General features: G+C 40.3%; 2 protein-coding genes across 2 annotated transcripts; one reads left to right on the top strand and one right to left on the bottom strand.

The window, feature by feature from the left end:
* The first annotated feature begins 1,127 nt into the window (after window positions 1-1,127).
* sirt6 (sirtuin 6) lies at window positions 1,128-10,065 on the top strand. Its single transcript, XM_085439165.1, has 8 exons — window positions 1,128-1,295; window positions 1,742-1,869; window positions 4,276-4,458; window positions 5,749-5,808; window positions 6,576-6,671; window positions 6,763-6,843; window positions 8,751-8,874; window positions 9,026-10,065. The coding sequence occupies exons 1-8, from the start codon at window positions 1,230-1,232 to the stop codon at window positions 9,341-9,343; spliced, it is 1,056 nt and encodes a 351-aa protein (XP_085295291.1). The 5' UTR covers window positions 1,128-1,229; the 3' UTR covers window positions 9,344-10,065.
* Window positions 10,066-15,933: 5,868 nt separating this feature from the next.
* On the bottom strand, window positions 15,934-20,098 carry LOC146687876 (relaxin-3 receptor 1-like). The gene is made up of 3 exons (XM_085439501.1): window positions 19,570-20,098; window positions 18,460-18,903; window positions 15,934-18,365 (listed from the first exon to the last, which is right to left on the bottom strand). Exons 1-3 carry the CDS (start codon window positions 19,762-19,764, stop codon window positions 17,754-17,756), a joined length of 1,251 nt encoding a protein of 416 aa, XP_085295627.1. The 5' UTR covers window positions 19,765-20,098; the 3' UTR covers window positions 15,934-17,753.
* Between the last annotated feature and the right edge of the window lie 4,423 nt (window positions 20,099-24,521).

Below are 24,521 nucleotides of genomic sequence, written 5' to 3'. Positions count from 1 at the left end.
TACTGAACGTGTAAAGCACTTTGGGGTCCTTAGGGACTAGTAAAGCGCTATACAAATACAGGCCATTTACCATTTACAGGTTTCATGTTGGAGCATGTGGGTCTGACTGTCATGTTATTTCCATTATTATCCACTGATTTCACAATAAACTGCACAGTTTGCTTCACAAGCTGTGTGCAGCAGCTCTCAATGTGAAGATATATTTTTATTTATTTCTAGTTTATTATGTTATTCTTATTTTGTGCACTTCTGCGTACTTTGTGCTACAGAAACAGTTATAGTACCAAAACTTTTTCTGGAGACGTATGCTTATGCTTTTCTTTTTTGTAACTTTCATCTATTCGCCTGATTGGTGGGAATCAAACTCAGCAGATTTAGACATGACTGTAAAACACAGTGATATAAGCAGACTGAGTGGTATAGAAACAAGCAGGCACACAAGCTGACACCAATCAGAAACTGCTTTGAATATTTCAAATATTTTTAAGCATTTCAGGCAAAATCTTCACATTTTCTGCATTCACATTGCTTTTTTTTTTTTTTTTTTTTTTTTTTTTAAAGTTAGTTACTGTTGCCTCACTTGATATTTTCTCTTTTTCTGACTATACTCTATAAACTGTAGAGATGGTTGTGGGGTAAAATCCCAGGACCAGCTCATCTAGAACCAACAACTGTTACGTTCAGAGTCCCTAAATCACTTTTCTTTCTCATTCTGATCCTCAGTATGAACTTCAGGAGGTTGTCTTGACCATGTCTGCACAAATAAATGGACTGAGCTACTGCCATATAATTGGCTGCTTAGATCTTTCCATTAAGGAGCTCTGTGGCGCGCCTAATAAAGTGACGGGGAATTGTATCTATAAAACAGTCTTCATTCACAATGTAGTGCTATTAAAATGATTTTCAAATAATAATGTTAACTCAAGATAATTTATTACAAAAAATTTGTTTATTTCTTAAGATATCCATCATTTTGTTTATTAACTTTAATTTATTAAGAGACCTTTAGCATCCGTTGGTATATATGTAACAACTTGGAGGTTCAATGTGGAACGTCTTCTGAACACAGAGGTGAAGTCTTAATTTCCCAAAGTCCTTGAATGCAGCATCACCCAGTCGCTTTTTGATGTCGTCATCGTAACTATCGCTTGGTAAATTTTCGCCGCCCGGACAAAACACGACTAATTTTATTAAAGAAAAAAAACAAAAGTACACTACCGTCTGCAGCCATGTCTGTGAATTATGCAGCTGGACTCACGCCGTACGCAAACAAAGGTGTCTGCGGACTTCCTGAGGTAATTGAAGCTTTAAGAGCAGGTAGCTAGCAGGTTAGCCGCGGACGTTTGTCGCATAGTACGTTTGGAGAGCTTGGTCTTTAAAAACGGCAACATCCGAAAGTAACACGAAGAGCTTCTGTTTGTCTCCAAGCATCGGATAATAATCCACGAGTAATATCACATTAGTTATACGTATTTTATTAGGAAGTGCACAGATCGTATACTGATACTATCTTCAGCACACACGTATAGATCTGAAAGCTACAAGGGGAGGGGGTTAGAGGAGTCACAAATACCAGTACTTCAAAACTGTCAGTGTTTCTTTTAAATCAGTGCTGAGCTGTAATAAACTGTGTTACAGCTGTGTGCTTGTACCTTTTGTCAAACAGACTTATTCATTGTAATTTGATTTGAATGTGGCTCTCGGTCAGCTCTTGAAGTCGCGTTTTTCTCTTCTGCTGCAGCACTTTGATAATCCTGAGGAGCTGAAGGCCAAGGTGGAAACTCTAGCTCAGCTGATTAAAGAATCTCAGTACTTGGTTGTCCACTCGGGAGCTGGGATCAGCACCTCGGCAGGTATCCCCGACTTCAGGTGAGACAAGAACAAAAGTGTTTTTTTGTTGTTGTTTTTTTATGTTGACGTGCAGTTTTTTGCATAGATTGTGCACCTCTAGGCCAAGTTACATTTTCTTTTAGAAGTGCAAAGAAGGAAATACAGTTCCAACAAAAACAAATATTATGTTTGTTTTCTGGAGCCCAAATCTTAAGAAAAGAAAACACAAGACATACTTAATTTATCTCAGATTTGGGAAGTTCTTTTCTTACAGCAGGTCAAAATCATCACCATCATCACCTTGGCAGATGATACAGTTGGGACACTGAGTAAAATGTGAATTAAAAACACAGTCTAATTATTTGCAAATCTCATAAACCCACATTTTTTTCACAACAGAAAAGGAAACAGTTAAAGTGTTTAAATTCAGACATTTTACTACTTCGCGTAAAATATTAGCTAATTTTGAATTTAATGGCAGCAGAGCAAATCAAAAAATTTGCAGTCACATGCTTTGATTTTAATGATGCACCAGATGTTTTTCAGATGTTTTTCCACCAAGACTCTTCTACTGTGAATCTATGCCATTGTGATAGATGCAGTATCCACAGAAGATGCCGCCTAGTTGTTAATTAAAATATATGTAGCATCTGATTGTTTTGATTTTATGAAATCTGAGTTGCAGTTAAGAAATTTTATCAGTTTAAAAAAAGTCAGTGTTACCGATTCATTCCGATTATTATAATGCTGTTAATTTAGAGTTTTGATCAGCAGTGATTAAAACTGGCAGTAAAACCTCACTGTTGCTTAATGATAAAATCTTCCAAGTGTGTTTTATCCTTTGAGCCCGAAGTTGGCCAGTGTTGCTTCACGGTTTTGTCACTGAATATTTTTCAGATGGAAATTTTATGCTTTAATTGACCTTAAAGAGTGAAGTCATGAAATTTAATAGGCAGCACAAATGAATGATTCTGATTGTTTGTTTGTTTTTAATTTGTTTAATTGTTCTCTTATGATTAGCACATATTAGCATCATCAAATATCATAGCTACAGAAATTGTTACTGTGTGCAGAAAAGCTGTGTTGTGCAGTCATGAGCTCCACCAACTAAGAACAGCCATGCACCACCACCCACAGGATCCAGAAATAGCTATCAAGCTGTCAATCCCTTCCATGTCTGGGCCGGGTGAGGTTTCCTGTGTTGAGTCCAATTAAGTCAGGACTACGACAATATTTGATTGTCTTTGAACCTTGTTCTTGAAAGTCGGAGAGGTCAGGAGATAGAGAAGGTCATCTACCAATTAGTAGGTTGGTGGTTCGATCCCTGGCCGCTCCAGTCTGCATGCCAAATATTCTTTGGCAAGATCCTAACCCCAAATTGGTCTCCAATGTAAGTAAGCGCTTAAGCATAAGGGGAAAAAAGTGCTTGTGTAAATGAGGCATGTTGGGAGAATAGAAAGCGCTATATAAGAATCAATCTATTCACTGTGAGCTGAGCATTTCTGATATCTTTTTTGGTATTTTGGGAGATGTAACAAGCACCTCTCGGCTTATTCTCCTGTTTCTCTTGTAGTACCGTGATTTGAGCAGAGGAGGGTGGTGCTTGCTTACTTCACATAAGGTCTAGCACTGTGTAACACGCACTGAAAATATAATGGAAAATACTTCTATTGTCTACTTAGATTGTCTTTGGTACTGTGGCAAATGTTTGCCTCCCGAATGCAGAGATGTGGAGCGGATAGAGGTCTTCATTGTAGTCATTCAGTTGTACTATAGATTATGTGAATTCACACAAACGCATAAATACTCGGATGTGAAGGCAAATTAATATTTCATTGCTTCGCCTGTCAGCCAGGTGGAGTTGACCTTGGAGGGTTTATCATTAGAGCCAAGATTAAAACATACACATAAAGCTCACAAATGCAAACTGTGTTCCCTCTGCTGCTCAGACACACATAAACACACGTACTCCAGATCAGAAGAAATTCAGCTCATTAAGTTACTGTTACTGACACCTTAATACGTAAATGTAACAGCTTCACAGACTAATGTCGCGCAGCATCGTTCACGGGGTGATTAGGGTGTTGTATGCGATGCACGCATCACTCCCTCACTGCCGATGAGGCTTTGAGCCGGTCGGCTGAAAGACGGGGTTTTTAAAGTCCAAGCTGAGAGCAAAAGATGAGACATGTGGTTGTATTTTTGGATTTGTAGGATGCGCTCTATCGTCTGATGCTTAATGATAAGTTGCATGCCCTCAGAGTAACTTGGCAACTGTCACGGTGTTAGACAGCTCCAGCAGCGAGTGTACCACTGTGTTCATCCAACCATTCAGACATCCACAACTGACAGATAATCACAGGAGCAGAAACGGAACAATTTCACATTGAACATCATCCACATAGTCAACAAAAGTTTTCCTCTCTAATCTTTATTTTCTTTCAGGGGTCCCAAGGGTGTGTGGACTCTTGAAGAAAAGGGTGAGTCACCTCATTTTGATACTACATTTGAAGATGCTCGCCCAAGCTTCACTCACATGGCTCTCCTGGGACTGCAGAGGGCAGGGTACCTCAAATATCTCATCAGCCAGAATGTGGATGGCCTGCATGTGCGATCAGGCTTCCCCAGGTAATTTAAATCGTAGAGACATTGCTATTCTCTATATGCGACTATACAGTATATGTCAGATCTTAAGAATATCACTAACTTTCACGATGAATGCTTTGGAGCTGAAGCAGAATGAATGGAGGAGGTGTAAAGTAGCTCTTTAGCTTTCAGCCTGACTTGTTTATGAAATGCATGCAGCAACCACATTACTGTTGTTTTCCCCCAATCATATCAATTCATTCCCACATGTGACTCATTGTGTAAATTTTGAAGCTGCTGCTGTGTGATAACAGCTGCGGTGAATATCTTGAAATAATTTTCAGTGCAATGGAAAATGTTTGGTCTGAGTCTGGGTTACACAGCCATGTTGGACTAACCCAAGGCCAGGAGTCCTATTTTTAATTCAGCACATACATCCAGCCTTTATGCATATTGGAGGGGTTGCTTTCCCTGGAAGCCGGGGGGGTTTTTTCGGGGTTTTTTTCTAAGCCTTCCTCCACCCTCGGTCAGGTTTTTTAAATGAGACCAGGAAGCGTAGCGGTGGTTCTCTGAGGAAATAATTAAGCTGGCGAAGGAAACCAGTTGGGCCTAATCGGCACAGGTGCCAGGTGATGCTCAGAAACTAATATGAGTGCTCAGAATATTTATAAGAGTCCAAGTTGAAAAGAAGGATAGAGAAAAAGTTGAGCTGTAGTGTCCTCACATTACAGGGTTTTTCCTGGGTCGAAATAGCCTTTGTTGGATGTTATGTACGGTAACAGGCCATGAATCGGTGGTATTTGGCTGAAATATTCACAGGTTTTTATTACACTATATTGGCAGAAGCATTTACTCAGCCATTCAAATCATTTAATCCATTGCCACAGGTGTATAAAAAAACAGCACCCAGCATGCATCATGGTGTGGGGGGTGCCCACATGAGCGAGTTTGGTGTGGAAAAATTTGACCCACCTACACAGAGTCCTGACGTCAAACCAATAGGACACCCTTGGATGAATTAGAGCGGAGACTGCAAGCCAGGCCTTCTCTTCCAACATCAGTGTCTGACCTCACAAATGCACTTTAGGAAAAATGCCAAAAAATTTCCATAAGCACTCTTAAACCTCGTGGAAAGCCTTCCCGGAAGAGTTGAAGCCAGGATGTCGCTCAGGTTCATATGGGTGTAGAGGCAGTGAAACCTCAGTTAACGAACCTACTTTAAAAAGTATTTTATAACATTGGTGGTTATTTAGTTTCAGTTCTGGCACCAAAAAGTTATATCTGCGTTGGCGACGGTGAATAACACGAATATCATCTGCCTCTCTCTGTCAGGGATTTGTTATCAGAGCTTCATGGGAACATGTTTGTGGAGGAGTGTGAGAAGTGTGGCAGGTATGTGCATGCACACAAACACAAAAAGTTACATTTTGATAAAAACAGCTTGTCTTACATTGAATTCACATTTCATTAGGCGCTTGTTTGGCAGTACCAGCAGCAAAGCACAAGGCTGCCACATAGTGCGTAAAGCATGCAAATAAGAGGATCTGTTTATGTTTACTGCTTAAGAATGCACGTATCCAAGGAGTCCTGCACCTTACATTTCCTACGGTCACAATGGACTTTCTACCATCTCCCTCCTGGAATTTGCACACAATCTACATGGGTAATGTGTTGATCAAAACATGCCGTGGTAGTATTCCTCTTTATGTATTCAGAGGAGTTCCATAAGTACACAGATAGTTGCTCAGAAGAGCCCTGAAGCAGATGCCCCGCAGCAGTAGAAACCCCATGCTGGTTTCCACTTCCAGCAGGTAAAAACAAAAACTGGCAACACTCAAAGACGTAAATGTAAGGAGTGGTTCCCCCTGCACACGTAAGGGATCCTAATGTGAAATGAATCTGGAAAGAGCAGGACCGCAGCAGCTTAATCCACACTCACTATCTCCAAATGCTCTGAAATCTTTAGAGAACCTTTTTGGAAAGTCCACCGTTTAGGTCTAAAAGACGTGTGGTTTGAAGTAGCCACTGAGTGTCAGGCTTTGTGTAAAATTAGACCTTGCTTTGATGCCTTGGGAGCAGCTTGATCTTCTTTCTTGTAATTCATGTAAAGCTGCTGTGGACGCACTGAGAATTAAATGGAATTCTTGTTGGTTTTCCAGGCAGTACGTCCGAGAAAAGGTGATCGGTGTGATGGGCCTGAAACCGACAGGACGCTACTGTGAGGTGGTACGATCCAGGGGGCTCAGAGCGTGCAGGTGACACATGCGTAGGCTTGTGCATTTTAAAGACTCGAAAAGTGAGTCATTGTTGATTTATTATTTCCTTTGTGTTTCCTTAATACTAAAGAGGGAAGCTGATCAGCACTATACTTGACTGGGAGGATGCTCTTCCTGACAGAGACCTGAACAAAGCAGATGACGCAAGCAGGTGAGAGGTGCAGTAGTTTGAACTCCTTTTTTTACTTTATATTGTAGATGTTCTTTGTTTAACCATCTGCTTTGATAAGGCGGAAACAGAAAATGTATGCTCTTTTCTGTCAGAGTTCCTCTGACATGTCTGGGTTTTTTTTCTCAATATAAAGCGAAAGCAGTAGTTCAAACACATCCTGTGAACTGAAAAATGTGGAAACTGTTTGATTTGCTTTAGCCTTCTGTGGCTCTGCTATTGATCCTGACATGCAAAGAAGACCTTATTTGAAAACCTTTTTAGGGATTATATATGCATTGCAGTGCGCTTTGATGTCCCCATTTTCCTCTGGAGTGTGAACATTTGCATTCTTTCCCTCTGCAACAAAAAAACCCTCTTATTGCTTATGTGTCACCTTGATGCGCCGTTTGTAATGGATGTATTATTACTAACTAAAGTACAAAGGGGAGATTTGGAGCTCTGACCATTGAACTCTGAATTATGTGTTCATGGCAGCGGAAAAAGGTGAAAAATTACCGAGCTGTAATCAATGTGAGGTTTAGCTGCAGGTCATGCAGTGGATTTGTCCGGGCGCAGACCTGGGAATCCGTCCGTTGCACCGGTTTGAAGATGAAAACGACCAAATTTGTCTGAGCTCAAGCGAGCAGGGGACAGCACAGTGCAGGAGTTCAGCATGTGTTCATTGCACAGCTGGAAGTGTTGCGTGTGATCAGACTGTATATACTGAAATTTGATTTCTGGCTTTAGTTGTGTTTATTTTATTTGTGGTTTAGGATTGGAGCTGCATACACTAAGTATCTGTTTTAGTATCTGTTTTATTTATTTGTTTGCCATTTTTGCCTTTGTGACTGTAACAGCCGAGGCCAGAGGGAGGGACTGTGTGTTTGGTTTGGACTGCTTCTCACATATGAACACAATATCTCTTGACAGCCTTGAGCGGATTTCTTCAAAGTTAGAACAAACTGATTAGAATTCATAGTGAACGCTCACTGGAAACGCTCAGTGTGGCTTTAAAAAAAAAAAGAAGACATTTTTCGTACCATAACGCAGAAGCTAATTTGCTATTTATAACAACAAACAGCACAAGTATGTTATAGAATCAAATTGCAAAAGCTGTAGTCTGAAGAGTAACTCACGCGCTGTACCTTGACTGGCTGACATAGAAAGTGCCTTGAAGCTGACCTTGCCATTCATTCAGTTTCAGCCAGGATAAATGAGCTTTAACTGCCTTTTTACTGACAGATACAAACGTATATATACACGGGCCAAAGACGTGACATTTTATCGAGGTGTATAGTTTCTGTTCATTCATTTTATGACATTGTGGAGTTTATTCTATAAAACTTATTTTTAATTGAATAGATTTTCATTGCATTCAAATATATATTCTTTAACAATGTCAGGTGCCTTAGCTGCCTGTGAATGAACAGATTTGGACGACTAAAAATGCTGTTCAAATGATAATAAATTTAAAGTAAAAAACTGTGGAGCGGTTTTCAGCCATCCGTCTTCTTCTGGTTATCCAATTCGGGGTTGCGGGACAGCTGGAGCCTATCCCAGCTGCGAGCTGGGGTACACCCTGGACAGTTTGCAAGGCTGACACGGAGATACAGACAACTATTCACACTCGTATTCACACTTATGGCCCATTTAGAATCACCAGTAACCTAACCCCACTAACTTGCATGTCTGTGGACTGTGGGAGGAATCTGGAGTAGTTGGAGAGAATTAGCCCCGGCACAGGGAGAGTATAAAGTAAAAGTCAGGTGGTGCCACTGCAAGAAATGACACCTAAATAAATGAATAATGCAATTTAACACTGTAAGATAATCTATTGGATATATAGATTGCATCAATTATGTACGAATGATGAAGAACTGGTTTGTGTGTGGCGTCGTCCTCTTTAGACGAGCGGACCTGGCTCTGACTCTGGGCACGTCCCTGCAGATCAAACCCAGTGGAGACCTCCCACTCCTCACCAAGCGCAAGGGTGGCAAACTGGTTATTGTCAACCTGCAGCCGACCAAACACGTGAGTGTCATGTATGCAACACCAACACATACAAACGCATGCACGTGTAATTATTTACCTTTGAAGTGTTGAGTGATTTGTGTAAATGCTGGAAAAAACACTGATTATTATCAACCATTACCTCAACGGCTGCAATTTTCTGTGAGTGCAGGACAAGCATGCACACCTGCGTATCCATGGTTATGTGGACGACGTCATGAAACAGCTGATGGAGCTGCTGGGACTGGAAATCCCAAAGTGGGATGGACCAACTGTCTGCGAGAGCTCCACAGCTACCACTGAGACCACCGCCGATGTCAAACCACCGCGTGGAGTTACTGCGAAGGAAAAGGTGGAAAAGAACTTTGTTAAGGAGGAGAGGAAAAGAGAAGCTTCACAGCTAACGGACGATGGAAGCGTTAAGGAGGAGACAGTTTCAGTAAAGAGGGAGAGAGCGGACCTCCCAGTGGAGATAAATGAAGAGAAATAGCCTCAGGTGCTCTTTCTGAAAAGCACGCCACAAACCCGTCCACAACAGAACCTCACAGCCGAAGGTGATTTGAGCTGTTTCACGGAGGTCAGAGCTTCTTCTCATCTGGAACAAAGACTTTTCTAGTGCTGTAGTGGGTTTTTTAATCAGAGATTTCTGACACTCCCCTTGCTGTCATGTTAAGCGGCGATGTGAAACTGATGCAGCTCGAGCCTGAACGAACTCTTGAGTTATAGAGAGGATGTAAAAGTTCCTCCTGCCACAGTATGGGGCATCTCGGGCAACAAGGTGTTTTGCTTTAGTTGGAGAGCAGGGCTGTTGCAGGTGGGATAATGAGATGAGATCTGGAACACTTCATGACAAATATAGTTTTAATCAGGTTTGTAAGATAGCTGCACCATATTAAAGCTTTATTCATATCCATGTGCTCCAGATCTCATCCCTGGAGACCTTGTCTCTAAAGACTCTTTAGTTCAGTAGATAATGAAAAGGAGAAAGCAAGCAAGCATTTAGAAAATATGAATAACAAGTATCTACTTTGAGTTGAGGGAAATTTCAGTTTTGATTCATAATCATGCTGTATATTTTTAGGAAAATATTTATAACTCAGGATAAAAGTACTGTGCTCTCAGTTTGTTTGTTTGTTTCATACAGTTTGTATATGTTTTGACAATAAACACCAAAAAATCTGTGGAACAATCTGTATACAGTGTTGCTTAGTGGAGATCAGCATTTGAGAGAACCTGGACTAAGCTGTGCTGTGCTGGGATAGTGTGTGACTAATTGTGTTTGCTGTGATTTTACACCTCTGAGGTCAACATTTCAACACTTTAGTAATGTTCAGATTCTCTCTAATTGTGTATCGCTGCTTTATGAATGAATGCTGTTATAAGGTCTATGGCAGAAATGACCTCAGTGACGAAAGGAGAGAAGAACATCTGGTTTTTTTTCCCACCCCCACCTAAGTCAAATTGGTGCTGCATCTGGATTGCACTTACCTTCTCTATTTTATGAAGCCAGAATATCCATTTTGTGTAATGGGTCAAAGGTGTTTGCAAAGGTAGATAATTACTGCGGCAGACGCGTGGCTGCTTGGCTGTTTCAGTCCATTAAGGCACTTGATCTGACACACACAGAAGCAACAAATGTTAAAGCTAAAAACACAACAGCTGCAGACACAATGGCATATACTTAAACTGCCTGAATGTGAACGGATCATTAGACACACCTAATGCCTTTACTGTCTACCTCTATTTAAATGTGTTTTAATCATGTCTACTCGAGAGATGTCCACATGACCTCTTTTTACCTTCAGAACTGCCTGTGGCTTAGATTCAACAAGGTATAGTAAACTCACTCATGTTTAAGAGACCAGTGCAACAGGCAACATTTCTCCAATTTTTCATTGTCCAATTTAGTGAGCATGTGTAACCTGTGTCATGAAATCAATATCCTTTTTTGCTGTGAAAGTGAAATTTAATTTTTATAGTTCAAAGCGCAAAAAAATACATTAAAAAAGCTTTTTAACCAAAGCAAACGAGAAGCATTCAAAAAGGTCCAGGATTCCACTTAAAAATCAAAACGTTGAAACCATGAAGGGACTGAATTTAATCACACGTTTTTTAGTTTGTCAGGAACTTCACTGGTTTGCATAGGAATATTCTGAGAGGCAGTAATACAATCCAATAAAACTTAAATTTACCCAAATCCACCTTGTAGCCACACCTTGCTTGACAGTTTGGTTTCACTCAAGTTGAAGTGGTCTAATGTTCAATAAAACCTGCGTTTCTAAACCAGGAATAACAGATCTTGCTTAGATGAGCTCAGCTAGGTGGAGTCTGATTTATGGATTCCCAGAACTTCATGATGATACCTCTTTTCGAAGGTGTGTTAGACCTGACAGAAGGGACACAGGAAGTTATCTTCAAAACAGGAAAAAACTTGTGAAGAGTTTCCTTGGTGTTTGGTAGGAAGTGGAAAGTTGTTTTTTTTTCAGCAGCAGCTTTTCATCCTCTTGATTTCAGCGACAGGGATGCTGGTCAGAGAATCGGAGCCCTGATGTGACGATTTGTACCCAGGGCAAAGGCAGCAAAATACCACATTAAAAATGTTGATATAATGAAGTCTGAAGAACACTTTTCCATTGTAATTCAAAGTGCTTCATTTAGAAGAGAGCAGGCACACCATCAGGGGTGGTAGCTTCATGCTGTGAGGAAGCATTTCACTGGTAGTTACTGGGAAAGTGCTTTTAAGGAAAGTGAGAGCAACCAATAATGACAGCAAAAGTCAGAAAACCCTGCTACAGACTTTCAAAAATATATATACAGTCAGGGAGTTCATGCTCTCTTGTGCTTGTCACACAAAAGCAGGCGAGCAAATCGTGGAACCAGAGTCTGCAGCTGCTTTAGAGAAGCTCCACGTTCAGTATAACCGAGCTCAGGTGAGTCTCAGAGGAAGAACGGAGAAGCTGTAACCATTGTTACTGAGAATGACATCAAGAAAGACAGAAACTAAATGTGATTGAGACACTGGAAATTCTTTAAAGCCTGAAGTACCGCTGACTTTGAGCAGGATGTGCTTAGACAGGTTTCACTACTGCAAATATGTTATTTCATCAGAGCCTCAACAGTCACGAGTTTATCAGAAGCTTTATCTGTTGACAAAGCCTGATAACGTACCGTCATGCGTCATAAAGCTTCCTTTTATCCATTTTCAGGCCCAGCTTCCCTCTTTCTGCATCATGGCATCCTCTCCGATGAAGAAATTAATCAACTTTTTCTCAGTTGGAGGCATTTATCCATGAATTCACAAAAACATTTATCTTATGCCAAACTGAAAAAGGATAGGGAATTTTATAAGGCACTAAATTGATGTTTCAGTCCATCAGTGGAGATTTTTTTTTTGTTCTGTGTCCTGATTGAAGTTGCAGTTGGCACCAATTAAAGGCTTGATGACCCTTTTATCCTCACATTGGATTTATTTGATGTCATTATTTCATAAACAATTTCAGACACTTGTGTGGGAGACAGAGGAAAAGGACTTTGTTGAAAACCATTTTAGGAAGTCGCCTTTTAATTATAAAATAATTGAGTCACGTCTCTCACTGCTGCATCCGGATTTGTTATTACGGCTCCTGGAGGATCACTCCCCTGAGAGGGCTGTTCTTGTTTTTTCCTGCTTACGCTGGAACACAGTGTTCCTCGCATAATATCAAAGATAACTGCAAATTTAATTTACCGTCATGGCCCATAAAGCGGCACATTGGTGGAGATAACTATGGTCTTAAAAGTGCTATTACAGATGATGCTTTCGCAGACAGAGAATAACACTGAAGATTAGATTGCTAAATAATCAGTGCAAACATAATCCCGAGCTGTTTGTGAAGTTTTGCCTGTGTGCACCACTGCAGTGGGGTTTACATCAAACAATCAAGATGTGATTGAAGTGCAGACTTTCATCTTTAATTCAAGGAGCTTAACACAAATTTGGAATTGAATGTTCAGGAATTACAGACATTTTTATTTGCAGTTCTCCATTTTCAGAGGCTTAGCATTAACTAGATAAACTAAGATAATTTTAAACGTAAGGATTGTTTTTAATACTTAGATGAAAAATAATTTGCAGTCAATGACTTTCTGAAATTTAAAATCCATGGAAGTCACCAAATGCTCTGTTTCCTCCCTTGAGATTCTCTGCCTGCCAGACTTTCAGTTTGCTTGTTTGTGAGTCTCTCTCTGCCTCTTCAGGAACTGAAAACGTCACTCTGTTGGACTGAGATCTCGGCTTGGCCATTGAGAAATATCCCATTGCTTTGAGAAACTCTTTGATTGCTTTTGCAGTTTGTTTTTGGTCATTATCCTTTTGCACGGTGAAGCTCTGATCAGCTGACCAGTGCATTTCTCCTTTTTCAGGATGAACCACACTGTTGATTTGGTCACTCAAAAAGTTTCTGCTGTTTGTCTGAAAATGTTATTGGGGTTTTTCAACCTAATGATGAACTTCACTTGCACTGTCATCTCTTTGGTCCTCACATTTAGAATTACAGTGAAAAACTATACAAATTCTTTGTCATGGCTTCACCGGGTCATGAAACTGCTCATCAGCCAATTCTCCAACTGTTTTTAAGCCTCTGAAAATGGAGAGCTCTGTATAAAAATAACTGTAATTTCTAAAATGTTAACGCAATTTTCTTTGTAAAACTCCTTGAGTTAAATTTGAAAGGTTATATATTCATTTGTCGGATTTAAAATCAGGTGATTGTGGTGATGTACAGATGTGTCTTTGTCCAGCAAACTGTAACAAATTAAAAACGTACTTCTTCTTTTTTTTTACAGTGAGGCTGATCAGAATTTAGTGAAATCAGTTTCAAAAAAATCTGCACGAGTTAAATAAACAGATGGTGAATTGACATGAAAAAGAGAAAAACATGTAAACCAACCATGTTTGTGGCCTTCTGTTGGGCAGTTAGTCACCATTTCTTTTGAGAATCATTCCTGGATACGAATAAAATGTTCTAGTTGAAGGATTTTGAAGGTCATGTAGATATAATGTATCAGATAACGTTATTAATTAAGAATTTTTACAGGTAAACAAGCTCCACAACTGATACTTAAGAAATGTTTCCACTTAATGGTGTTTCAAAAGCTTTCAGTGATGAAATCTCTCCATGATGAGGACCATGATTAGAAGCTGGACTTTCAAACATGGTGATACCTGTGACATGAGGTTGAAAGCTCTAGAAGGCCACTGCGTGTCCCCTGAGGTTGACTGTGTGAGATATACGGTACTGTGCAAAAGTCTTGGGCCACCCATGAGAAGTATGTGCAGCAATTTATTTGAATATACGCAAACATGCCTGGAAATACAGTTTATAAAGCAAAAACAGAGTTTGCACAGTTCTAATGTTCCGGGATCTGGGGAAGCCAATCCATTACTGATGTTGCACTTTTGTGTGTGTGTTTTGAAGCTGTTGCCAGTCATAGCTTTCCAGATGGTATTACAAGACTGATGAAAATCTGAGGAGGCTTTTCTGCATTCATAATTACATTAATTTTGACAAGATCTCCATCAGATGAGTCTCTCCAGTGCTGTGTCAGGTCTTTGCTGGATTTCCCCCCCTATTTGTTAAGGAGGTGACTTTCAGATACTGATCATCTGCTGTAGATGAAGTCTATCTTCAAGTTCTTCTTTTGTCCTCGTCTTGTCCAATTTCCTCCAATGTTTTAAGGATACGGTGCACACCATGGTGCCATGGTCTTTGGGAGTCACCTTGTTGGCGCAAAAATATTATTTTATGCCCGTCAGAGAAAAGAAATGGGAACAGCTTTGAAAGCTCTTCGGAAAGTTTGGAGAATTATTACTCAAGACCACTTTAAAGAATTAAGTAAGTCTGGAAGTACAAAGAAATCAGGTGGCTCAAGACTTTTACACTGTACTGCACTTGACCTTGAAACTGGAGCGTTCAGCAGGATCAGATTCTTCATCATGATGATGATAAAAAGTTGATGAACACATTTTCAGGTTAAGTTAACATCAGCTTTAGATTTCTGAAAAATTGATGGTGAAATCTGTTTCCCATGCAACACATATAAATCTATGATTAATATTTGTCCTTACGTTTGCATTTTTAAGCATTATGGTTCCTCTGAGCTCAAACTGTGTCTCTGTGATTTCAAACAACCACTGAATCCAGCTATGGAGTCCATTATTTTCTACTTTTCACATTATTCTTTTGACATTATCTAAATCCTCTTTTTTTTTAAGCATGCTGCTCGCTTCATATCTGATGGTGTTACGATCCTTGTAGCTTTCTTCTGCAGCACATAAGCTGTGTTAATGTTTGTGTCCACCTGGGAAATAAACTTGTCACTTGTTATAAATCAGTAATCCAAGAAGGCCATATGTGGACACTTACGGATGACACTTCCTCGAGTGGTTTTCATCAGCAGGACTGTGAAATTCCTCTCCGTACAGCACTTGAAGATGAATAGCCGAGCACGCGTGCTTTGTACCCTGTTGTTTTAGATGTTTTTCTGTGAACTGGCTCTGAAATAGAAAATCCCACCAGGGTCTGAGTGGATGAACTGTAGCTGCTGTGGCTGTTGTTTTGCTCTCGGTGAGTTGTGAAGTGAGTTCTTCTAAAGGAGCCTTTCAAATAACAGAAGACTTTTTTGTGCTTAATAACAGTGCATAGTCTGAGTAAGGATCTCGAGTAGATAGCACTTGTGATTGTTGCTGTTCTCAGCTGGAAGATGCAGGCTCCCTTGGTGACCCGACAGCAACATCATAGCTCACAGAGAGCCTGCTGAATGAATCAGGCAAGTAATTATTGATGTAAGAAGCAGGGCTGGGAAATAATTACAACCACAGTGGCGCACAATGAAAACGGTGTGGTGGAGCTCATGTGTATGTGTGTGTGTGTGGTATTTGTATGTCAGGAACTGTCTGCGAGTGGCTGAAGATAGTTTTCCGTTCAAAATTTAAAGGTTGCTAAAGGGCAAAAACGTGCAAGAGCCTTTGTGTGGCTGACTCGTTTACCTTGTCTTCGTGATGCCGCAGGAGAGATTAACTTTCCCGAGATGTCACCAAACTCTTGTTCTCCTGTTTTATTTAATGTCACAGCACACACGTGTATTCACAAAACAATTCACAGCAGGACAGGAAATCAGACACAGAGGCGAGCATCAAACATTGAATGTGAATGCCAAAATGTCCTGGAGACGAGTTTCTCCGGCAGATTCCTGCGCGGTGGATTAATTAGCAGCAATAACACAAGAAAATATTTCACACGTTAATCCTGATGAAACTGTAACAAGTCCTCATAATGGTCTCTGTGGGGAATTAAGACGCAAATTACAAACAAATCATTTTGCAGATCATCTATTCAAACATCAAACAGCAGTGAAAAAGAAACAGGCCACAGGCTGATTGAACAGTTTAACAATGGACATAACGCCCAAAGTCTCTTGTAGTATTTTTGCAAATAGTTTTTTTCACAGAAGTGCATAACAAAAATAAAACATACACACGGGTGCTGCATTAGAGGAAAGACATGAGCCCTTCACTCCTGCAGTAAAAGGAACTGGTTGGCTCTGTGATGCTATGGGGGGCAATTTGGCCCACTGCTCCCACTTGCAGCCAGTAAGGATTATACACCTTTATTCTTTTGTTAAACAAGGTTATGCTATCTTCAAGGTTGACAGGGCCCCACCAAAATTGCAGATGAATATGAAAATGATGTGAGTCATGCACTGTGAATTTTCCAGTCACTAGATTTCAACCAAAGCTCTCAGAGAAGCAAGCCTAACTACTCTGTAACCTTGAAGCACCTCTGGACACACTTCGGGGGGAGTTATTAGAAAGCACAGGCTAAATTAATTAATTCATCACCCCATAAGACCTGTTGCACTTGTTGTGTAATTTGGCATACCTCAGCCTTCCCTCGCTGCTTTCCTTTCTTAAGAATATCTTATTTGCTTCAGCTGAAGAAATGGGAACACATGATGTGTTTTTGCAACAGGATGCTAGTAACAAAGTGCTAAAGATACAATTTAAACTAGTTCTTTGCTAATTGTCTGTTAGGTGTAGACACACCATTGATTTATTCCTTGAGTTAGATGTGTTTTAAACTCGAGTGATTCACAGGTCAGTGTTAAGTGGCTTAAAGAAAACAAAAAAACACTCCTCTGAAAATGGTCAGGTTCAAGGACTCAAGCAGACAACTCCAAAGAAAGATTATGAAATAATTTTTAAAGCCTAAGTTAATTAACTCAAATTTGAATGGTTACCAGTGCACAGGAACTACATATATAGAATTACCAGTATGAAACCTATTTAAAATGGTTAAAAGGCTTACTAACTTTGGCTCATAAAAGTTTTAAAGACCTTTTTTCCCGTAAAAATGATACTTCTACAATCTTTGCTGTTGCAGAATTTGCTGCAAGATTTGCTTAACAAGTCTCTGTTTGACTCAGATTTTAGACTGATTTATTAGTTGGTACTCATGATTATGTTCCAGAGACTTTGAGAATCAATGACAAAGCTCCTGCTTGAACAGAGTGGCCTTATGCCTTACTTAAACACTTTATTTCTTCTTTTAATATGTCACGCATGACACCAAAGAAATATGGCATACAGAGTTGAATTACAAAGCAAACATTCAACATTTGGCAGAATATTCGTAGTGGCTTTCTTGCTAACATTTAGATGATGTGCTTTCTATTTATGAGGCTACAATCAGCGGCCATTTAGCCTAGCTTAGCACAAAGACTGGGGAGAGATGGAAACAGCTAGACTGGTTTAGCACAGAAAGTGACCAAATTCACCTTCCAGCACCCCTGAAGCACACACAATCAAAATACATTTAACTGTGTTTGCAAAAATGTCAGGCTATTCTCTTGCTCTGAATAAATCACATATTAATGTCTTTATGTATCATAACCATGCTGGGCGGTGCTTCCTCCACTCTCCTTCCCCTCAGGGACAGAGAGAAAACATGCTGCACTGCATGAGAAATTCTCAGGAGAAGCTCCTTTAGGCCAGTTCTGTACTCTTTTCTGATCAGGCAGTAAAGCACTGGGTTCAGACAGCTGTTAGCATGAGCCAGGCACACAGTCAGGGGGAACGCATAGGCCTGGGTGTTGTAGAAGGCTTTGCTGAAGGGCACCAAGTCAAATTTGATCAGCACCCCCCACAAGGTGAGGGCCTGGTTGGGCAGCCAGCAGATGAAAAAGGAGAGAACTACGATAGTGACGGAGCGGGTCACTTTGGATCGGCGGCGGTGGCGGCCTCTCTCACACTCAGATTTCTCGGTGGCACTCCCGGTTACCATGCTGCACACAATGCGCCGGCTCAGGATAAACCTCAGCAGGAGGAGGTAGCACACAGAGATGATAATAAGGGGAACCACAAAACCCAGAAGGACCTTCTGTGTTTGATAGAGTCCCAGCAGGACTTGGGGGTCCCAGTGACCGGAGTCGGAGTCAGAGAAGCGAACCAAGCAGAGCTCGTCATCTGCAGAAACCTGGAAACATAAATAGGGAGATCAGAGGATCCTTATCCAAAACACAGAGCATGCACTGTAGGCAGACTAGTTGTTGAGTACTGATTCAACAAACCTGGACAGTGGTGGAGTAGAAAGCATGAGGCAGTGTGGCCACCAGAGACACCACCCAAATGGCTGAGCTGGCCCACTTGGCCCGAGCGGTGGCGCTCCTTGGGCTCTCCATCTTCAGAGCAGTAACCAGGGAGCGGTAGCGTGTCACGCTCATGGCGGTGAGAAAGAAGACACTGGCGTACATGTTCATGGTGGTGACCGAGCTCACGATCTTGCACATGACCTGCCCAAAGGGCCAGCGGAAGTCCAGCAGCGTGTCCACGGCCCAGAAGGGCAAGGTGAGGACGAACTGGAGGTCTGTGAGAGCCAAGCTCATCACAAAGCAGTCAATGGAGGAGTGGTGGTATCCACGGCGACGGGAGTGAAGCAAGAAGAGTGCCAGGAGGTTACCCACGAGCCCCAGAACACATACAACCAGATAAACCAGGGCAATGACAACTCGTACCTGTCACACACACACACACACACACATACATGTTTTGTGCTTGAAGGGTGTTTTCAGTAAACATAACTGAAAACAAAAATCTGAGACTTTTCCAACCTGATAATTTAAAGCTTCTGGGAGTAAAAAACGTGGAAGTGTATTCAACCTGCATTCTTTCTAATGTTCTAATGCCTGGTCTATGGGGGGAAAGTCACACCCTCGGCAAAGCTTTTCTATTGAGTCTATTTTTTGTCTCAAATGCTAGTTTTAAGATCACTATATGCAAATAATATTTATTTTATAATTATTTCAAGTCCAAAAAGATGACAAAGCAGATTATTCTTTAGGGTGGGTGTCCTTTCAAAAAGCTCAGATGACACTTTGTGAAAACATTGGGCTCCAGACTTACCAAACCAATGAGTGGCATGGTGGCAGTGTCATCTTTTATATACAGGTTATGCTACAGAGTGCTGCAATAATAAATGGTAAGATATTTTAAGCTGAAACATATTCTGAAGATGTGGGACTTGTTTAAAAAAATGGTATAACCTTTAATGTCAGAATAAAGAAACAACATTATCTCCAAGATTCATGCACAATTACCGTTTCATTTTTTATTAATCTGATCCAACTGGACTTGTAGAAAAAAAACAAAAAACAAACAAACAAGAAGGTAAGCAAACCTACTGCCAGATTGGCGCTGTCTCCGTGCAGATCCAACGAGGACTCCTGAGAGAGTATGTGAAGCCAGCAGTTTAATGAGAGGTTAAAAGAGGAGGCTGCACCCGTAGGGCTGACCAGTTCGGAGATTTTGCGCTCATCCTCTTCCCCTCCGCACAGCCCTGTCAGAGCTCCAGAGGAGCTGCTGTTGTCGACCTGCATGACTCGGCTGCAGGCGGGGAAGGGAAAAGAGGGCGAGCTACTTCGCAAAACTATCCACTTCTTCCACCGGGATAACTTCGAGATCGCAGGTGCGCAGGTGCGGCTTCAAAAATCCCCATCTCTTTCTCCTCATGCATTCAGTATTAAAAGAGATCAGAGCTCCAAAATGCGCGTTTCTTCTTCTTCTTCTTTTGCTTGAATCTTTTGTTTGTTTGTGGTTTCCAGTCGGAAATGTCTGAGATATTGAAAAAACAAAAGAAAGAGCTGATTAATCCGCATCCACCTACTTTGGCGCGTTCAGGTCGAAGTCTGACATGAAGCAGTTGCCTCTTCTGTCAGCATCCTCGCACTGGAGGCTTTTATACTCGCCCAGCTTCTCGTTTCACCGCATGATGGCGCTCTGTCGGTGCACACACGGACTCCCCAGTGTTGATATATTATTGTCGTTATTAAAGCAGATGCCCCACTAACCAAGTTTCAGATGTCAGTACTCTTGGCTGAGCTTCATTCATATACCCCCGCACCCACCCTTTTTTGATGTAATCCAGATTTAACTTTAATTTTTAAAGATAAATTGATCATATTTTTATAGATTTTCTTGCCTTCAAGGGTTTTTCAGTGTTCATTTCAACATTAGAAAATCAGAAAGCTTTCAGTATTTTTGATGCTGTTAGTGGAAGAGCTGTGTGCGTGCATGTGTGTGTGTGCACTTGCGATTTGCATGTCTTATAGGTCACTGTTGGTATTCGCACAGTGTGTCGCTGGGATCTAAACTGAGTGCGTTTGAAAAGACATAGTGCAGCAAACATTTTCTCCAGCACCTTCATATTAAAACAGTCTGTAACTTTAAAAAGAAGAGATCTCAACATCTTAACCTCAACCAGTTTGCTCCAAGTGGTATTAAATAATTGATCCTTGTTCCTAAAACTTAGTAAAAGGGGGCAAATATAAGAGCAGCTGGGACATTTGGAAGAAAGTGTATCCTTTCCTTTTGGTTTCTTTTCCTGTTTTCACAAGCAGTTAATCACGAATTCAGATGTTAATAAATCATATTTTGTACACTGCTAACATGGAAAGAAATGCAGATGTGGTTGAAGTCTGACCCACCAAATCTCCCTCGTGAAGCCGCTTGTTGTCATTCTGCTGAGGCTTTCGAAGATGCTTAAAAATTCAGCTTTCATTTAAAAATAAATGGATGGGGAGATTCTGACTCTGTTGGGCTTTTGTGTTTTCGACTATAGTCCAAATAAGTGCAAGTAAAGCTGAGGCAAACTTTGGTTTGTGTGTGTAGGGATCAGAGATGGGCAGACTGTAATCTGATTACTTTTTTCAAGTAACGAGTAAAGTAAGGGATTACTATTGCAAAAACGGTAATTAGATTACCGTTACTTTCCTGTAGGAATGCTGCGTTACTGCGTTACTAAAACCGTGATTTTTTTTGCAAGAATGTCTCATGACAGTGACGTAAGTGAGTGTGACGTTCATGACAACAGCTGTGTGCAGATCAACAGTGGATCATATATCGATTGTGGGAGAGAGTATGAGTGTGCAGCGTTTAAAGCGTGGAAGCACTGACCTTATTTTGAGTTTGATTCCATAAAAAGTGACAAAAACATTAGTGTCCGTTGTGTGTGGGAAGAAAACTTCTTTTTACAGCGAAAAAAAAAACCCTAAACAAGCACCGAGTGTGCTACCATGTAATGGGAAATTCACAGAGAAGCTGCCGTATCCTTCCACTGACCGCTGCGGCACACCTGCACCAGAGCACACCTCCGTCTACCCTACTCCTGCTTTACAGGTGAAAATAGAGCAAAAGGACCGCTGAGTCTTTGATGTTATTTATTTTCTGCTGTGTTTTACTTGCATCTATTTGAAAGAGTGAGTGTAAACACACACAAAAAAATAATTATGTGCTGGAATGTGCAGAAAATAGGTTTAAATATTAAACAAATTTCTTCCAGTCAGAGAATGTTGCATATAATTAAATTTTTGCTTGATGCATGAAGTTAAAAGATTAAAACTAATAAAACAAGTTAAAAAAAAGAGACTTTTCCATTTGATTACATTTTGTATGATGGATTATGTAGAAAAAGTAGAATTGGGCTGAAAGATCTATCGCTTTATCACCTATTCAGGTTGTAAATCGTGTTTTTTAAAAGTAACTAAGTAATTAATTACTTTTGAAAATAAGTAATCAGTAAAGTAACGGGATTACTTTTTGGGGGAAGTAATCAGTAATTAGTTACTGATTACTTTTTTCAAGTAACTTGACCAACACTGGTAGGGATAATGTGTAAGGGTGAATATTTCTGTCTGATGAAGGTGAAAATACTTTACACTGACTGTATTACAATGTAAATTTGTGCCCAGACACGGTTATAAAAATGAGCTCTTCTTTAGTAATACATGCAGTTATTCAAATACAAATTCTTGGCCTGATCGAGGGCGTTTCGTCAATGTCATTCTTTGGTGGAGAAGATGATTTGAATTCACGCTCTAAATGCCGTCCTCAGAGCTGCTGCAATGCAAAGAATATGATGGCAGTGGAAGAAATGCTAATAAATTTAAATTAAATTTAGTTCAAAGGAGAGAAAAATCAAATATATATTAAATGCCCCAAGAATTTAGCCAGTTAATGTTTAAACAGTAAATGTATGTAAGGTTGTGCAGAGATAAGAATTAAAGAAAAGACACTGAACAAACTCACTGAAAAGGGTGAAGGAGCTCAGGCTGCTGAGCAAAATCAGCCTCATCTGCTTTCATGTTTGTCATCATTAAGTCAGAATTATGTGCTCATGTTTGTGAGTGCAGGTTAATTATTCTGCAGCTATGCTCAGATGTTCATGAAGCCCCATCCGGACAGCCTAACCTTCTAAAATTATCTGAGCAATCTTCTCCTCCTGCAACCTCTTTTCTCCCTCGGGTAGCAGCACCTCTGCTCAGCTCTGAGATCCTGATTGAATTTCCACCTACATCTTTAACTCTATCATTACAACACACTGCCTAACCTGCCTCATCAATTATTCATTTCCGACTCCTAGCCGCTGTGTGCGTATAGTGAGCCCGTAGTTTTGAGCTTGGTTTGCAGAAATATTTATTTATTTATTTCGGTTATTCCACATTCTCTGCTCAGCGAGATCTCTCAGGGAGAAAGGCTCGATGCACGGCTGCCAGGAGATTAAAAAAAACAGTGAGATGATAAAGCCACATTTCCACGACGCAGCTCCACCGACAAAGACAAAAAAAAATATCAACTGTGTAAAAATATAAACCAAAAAGAAGTATTCAAATTAGAGTTGAAAGCAGATTTGAGTGCACAGCTGTGCTTTGACGGAAATGCCAACAGTGTTTCTTTTAAAAGTATTGTGTAAGTATATGAGGCAGAAAACTGCAGCTGAGTGTGATGGGCATCAATTTTGCAGATATTTGATTGAAAGTATAAAGTGCTGTGGAGAAATTATAGTGATATTATATATGTTTTTTGTATATGTTCTTTTTTTAAATGGAAGTTTATGGATATATTGCTAAACTGTAATTGGTAAAATTCAATGACTGGTTAAAAAATATGGAAAAAAAACATCCATAAAAATGAATACGGAAAAATTATTTATTGTAAAATGGTACATTGTACTATTTTTCATTGATGCTTTTTTTGGGGGGGTTGTTTTTCTGCTTCAAAATTGCATTTATTGTATAATTAATTACAAATTTGTCAAGATGTTTCATGCTCACCTACAGAGACAGATTTCATAGTTAAGAACAAAAAAAAAACAAAAAACCTTCTGATAGAGGTACTGCACTATGGCCCAGGCTATAAAACAGCTCATCCCCCACACAGTACTGAACAATGCTGTGTAAGTACTACAGTACAATGGGGTAGATCAGGTAGCCAAGGTATCCCACCTCAAGTTGCTCTCAGATCCTTCTGTTAGAAACTTTTACATCAACAACACTTACAGAGTCCTCTGTGCCTTCTTTATGTGAACATAATCCATAACATACTCATCATTTAAAAATAATCACAGTTCAATTTGTTTCTCTTTTCCTTTCCAACAGCCAGTTGTTACTCCTGACTTAAAATCTACTACTATTGTATTTTCAGATTAAATTGTTCCAGGTTTGCAGCTGTAGAACATTTAAGCTGCTTATCTCATTTCATCTCACCAGAAAAAGGCACTTAACGTCGATCTGTAAACAGTCTTTAGTTACATTTCCACAATTACAGTAAGCGATATTTTTCTTTCTCAAAAATAATGATATGAAACTGAAACCCACCTTCCTCTGGTGTTTTGACAGCTGGCTGTGAACCTGAAGCTTTTATTTGCTCATTGAGTCATATTTGTCATTTTTGTTTTCAAAATATTGTCTCATTATTTTTGCAAATCGGTTTTCCTCGACACAGGACACATGGTATCGCTGGAGGAAGGAAACAAAACAACAACAAAACTTTCAGACGGGTCCAAAATTCACTGGAGAAAATGTGAATTCACACCCGGCTGATCCTGCCAGTAGCAACCTGTCTCAAAGATTTAACTGTCTAAGCCTCAGCGCGCGCACACACACACACACACACACACACACACACACACACACACACACACACACACACACACACACACACACACACACACACACACACACACACACACAGTGAAAAATGCAAATGCATCATTAAATTACTGCGCAGAGCTCCTACTGAATGCACCACAGATCATGGTATATATTCAAAGAAAATAATAAATCACAGTAGTGAGCGT

Source organism: Copadichromis virginalis, linkage group LG18, assembly GCF_057382275.1.
Source record: "Copadichromis virginalis isolate Kocher_CV1m ecotype Utaka linkage group LG18, C_Virginalis_male_GT1.1, whole genome shotgun sequence".
Lineage (NCBI taxonomy): Eukaryota > Metazoa > Chordata > Actinopteri > Cichliformes > Cichlidae > Copadichromis > Copadichromis virginalis.
The sequence above is the reverse complement of the archived record's forward strand: the minus strand, read 5'-3'. Positions and strand labels throughout refer to the sequence as shown.

Excerpts from the sequence above, each read along its gene's own strand:
- sirt6 (XM_085439165.1), top strand. The coding sequence starts at position 1,230 with ATGTCTGTGAATTATGCAGCTGGACTCACGCCGTACGCAAACAAAGGT. Across the intron at positions 1,296-1,741 it reads GTGTCTGCGGACTTCCTGAG|CACTTTGATAATCCTGAGGA; the intron begins GTAATTGAAGCT and ends CTTCTGCTGCAG. Across the intron at positions 5,809-6,575 it reads GAGTGTGAGAAGTGTGGCAG|GCAGTACGTCCGAGAAAAGG; the intron begins GTATGTGCATGC and ends TTGGTTTTCCAG.
- LOC146687876 (XM_085439501.1), bottom strand. The coding sequence starts at position 19,764 with ATGCAGGTCGACAACAGCAGCTCCTCTGGAGCTCTGACAGGGCTGTGC. Across the intron at positions 18,904-19,569 it reads GAGACAGCGCCAATCTGGCA|GTACGAGTTGTCATTGCCCT; the intron begins GTAGGTTTGCTT and ends TGTGTGTGACAG. Across the intron at positions 18,366-18,459 it reads TCTACTCCACCACTGTCCAG|GTTTCTGCAGATGACGAGCT; the intron begins GTTTGTTGAATC and ends TTATGTTTCCAG.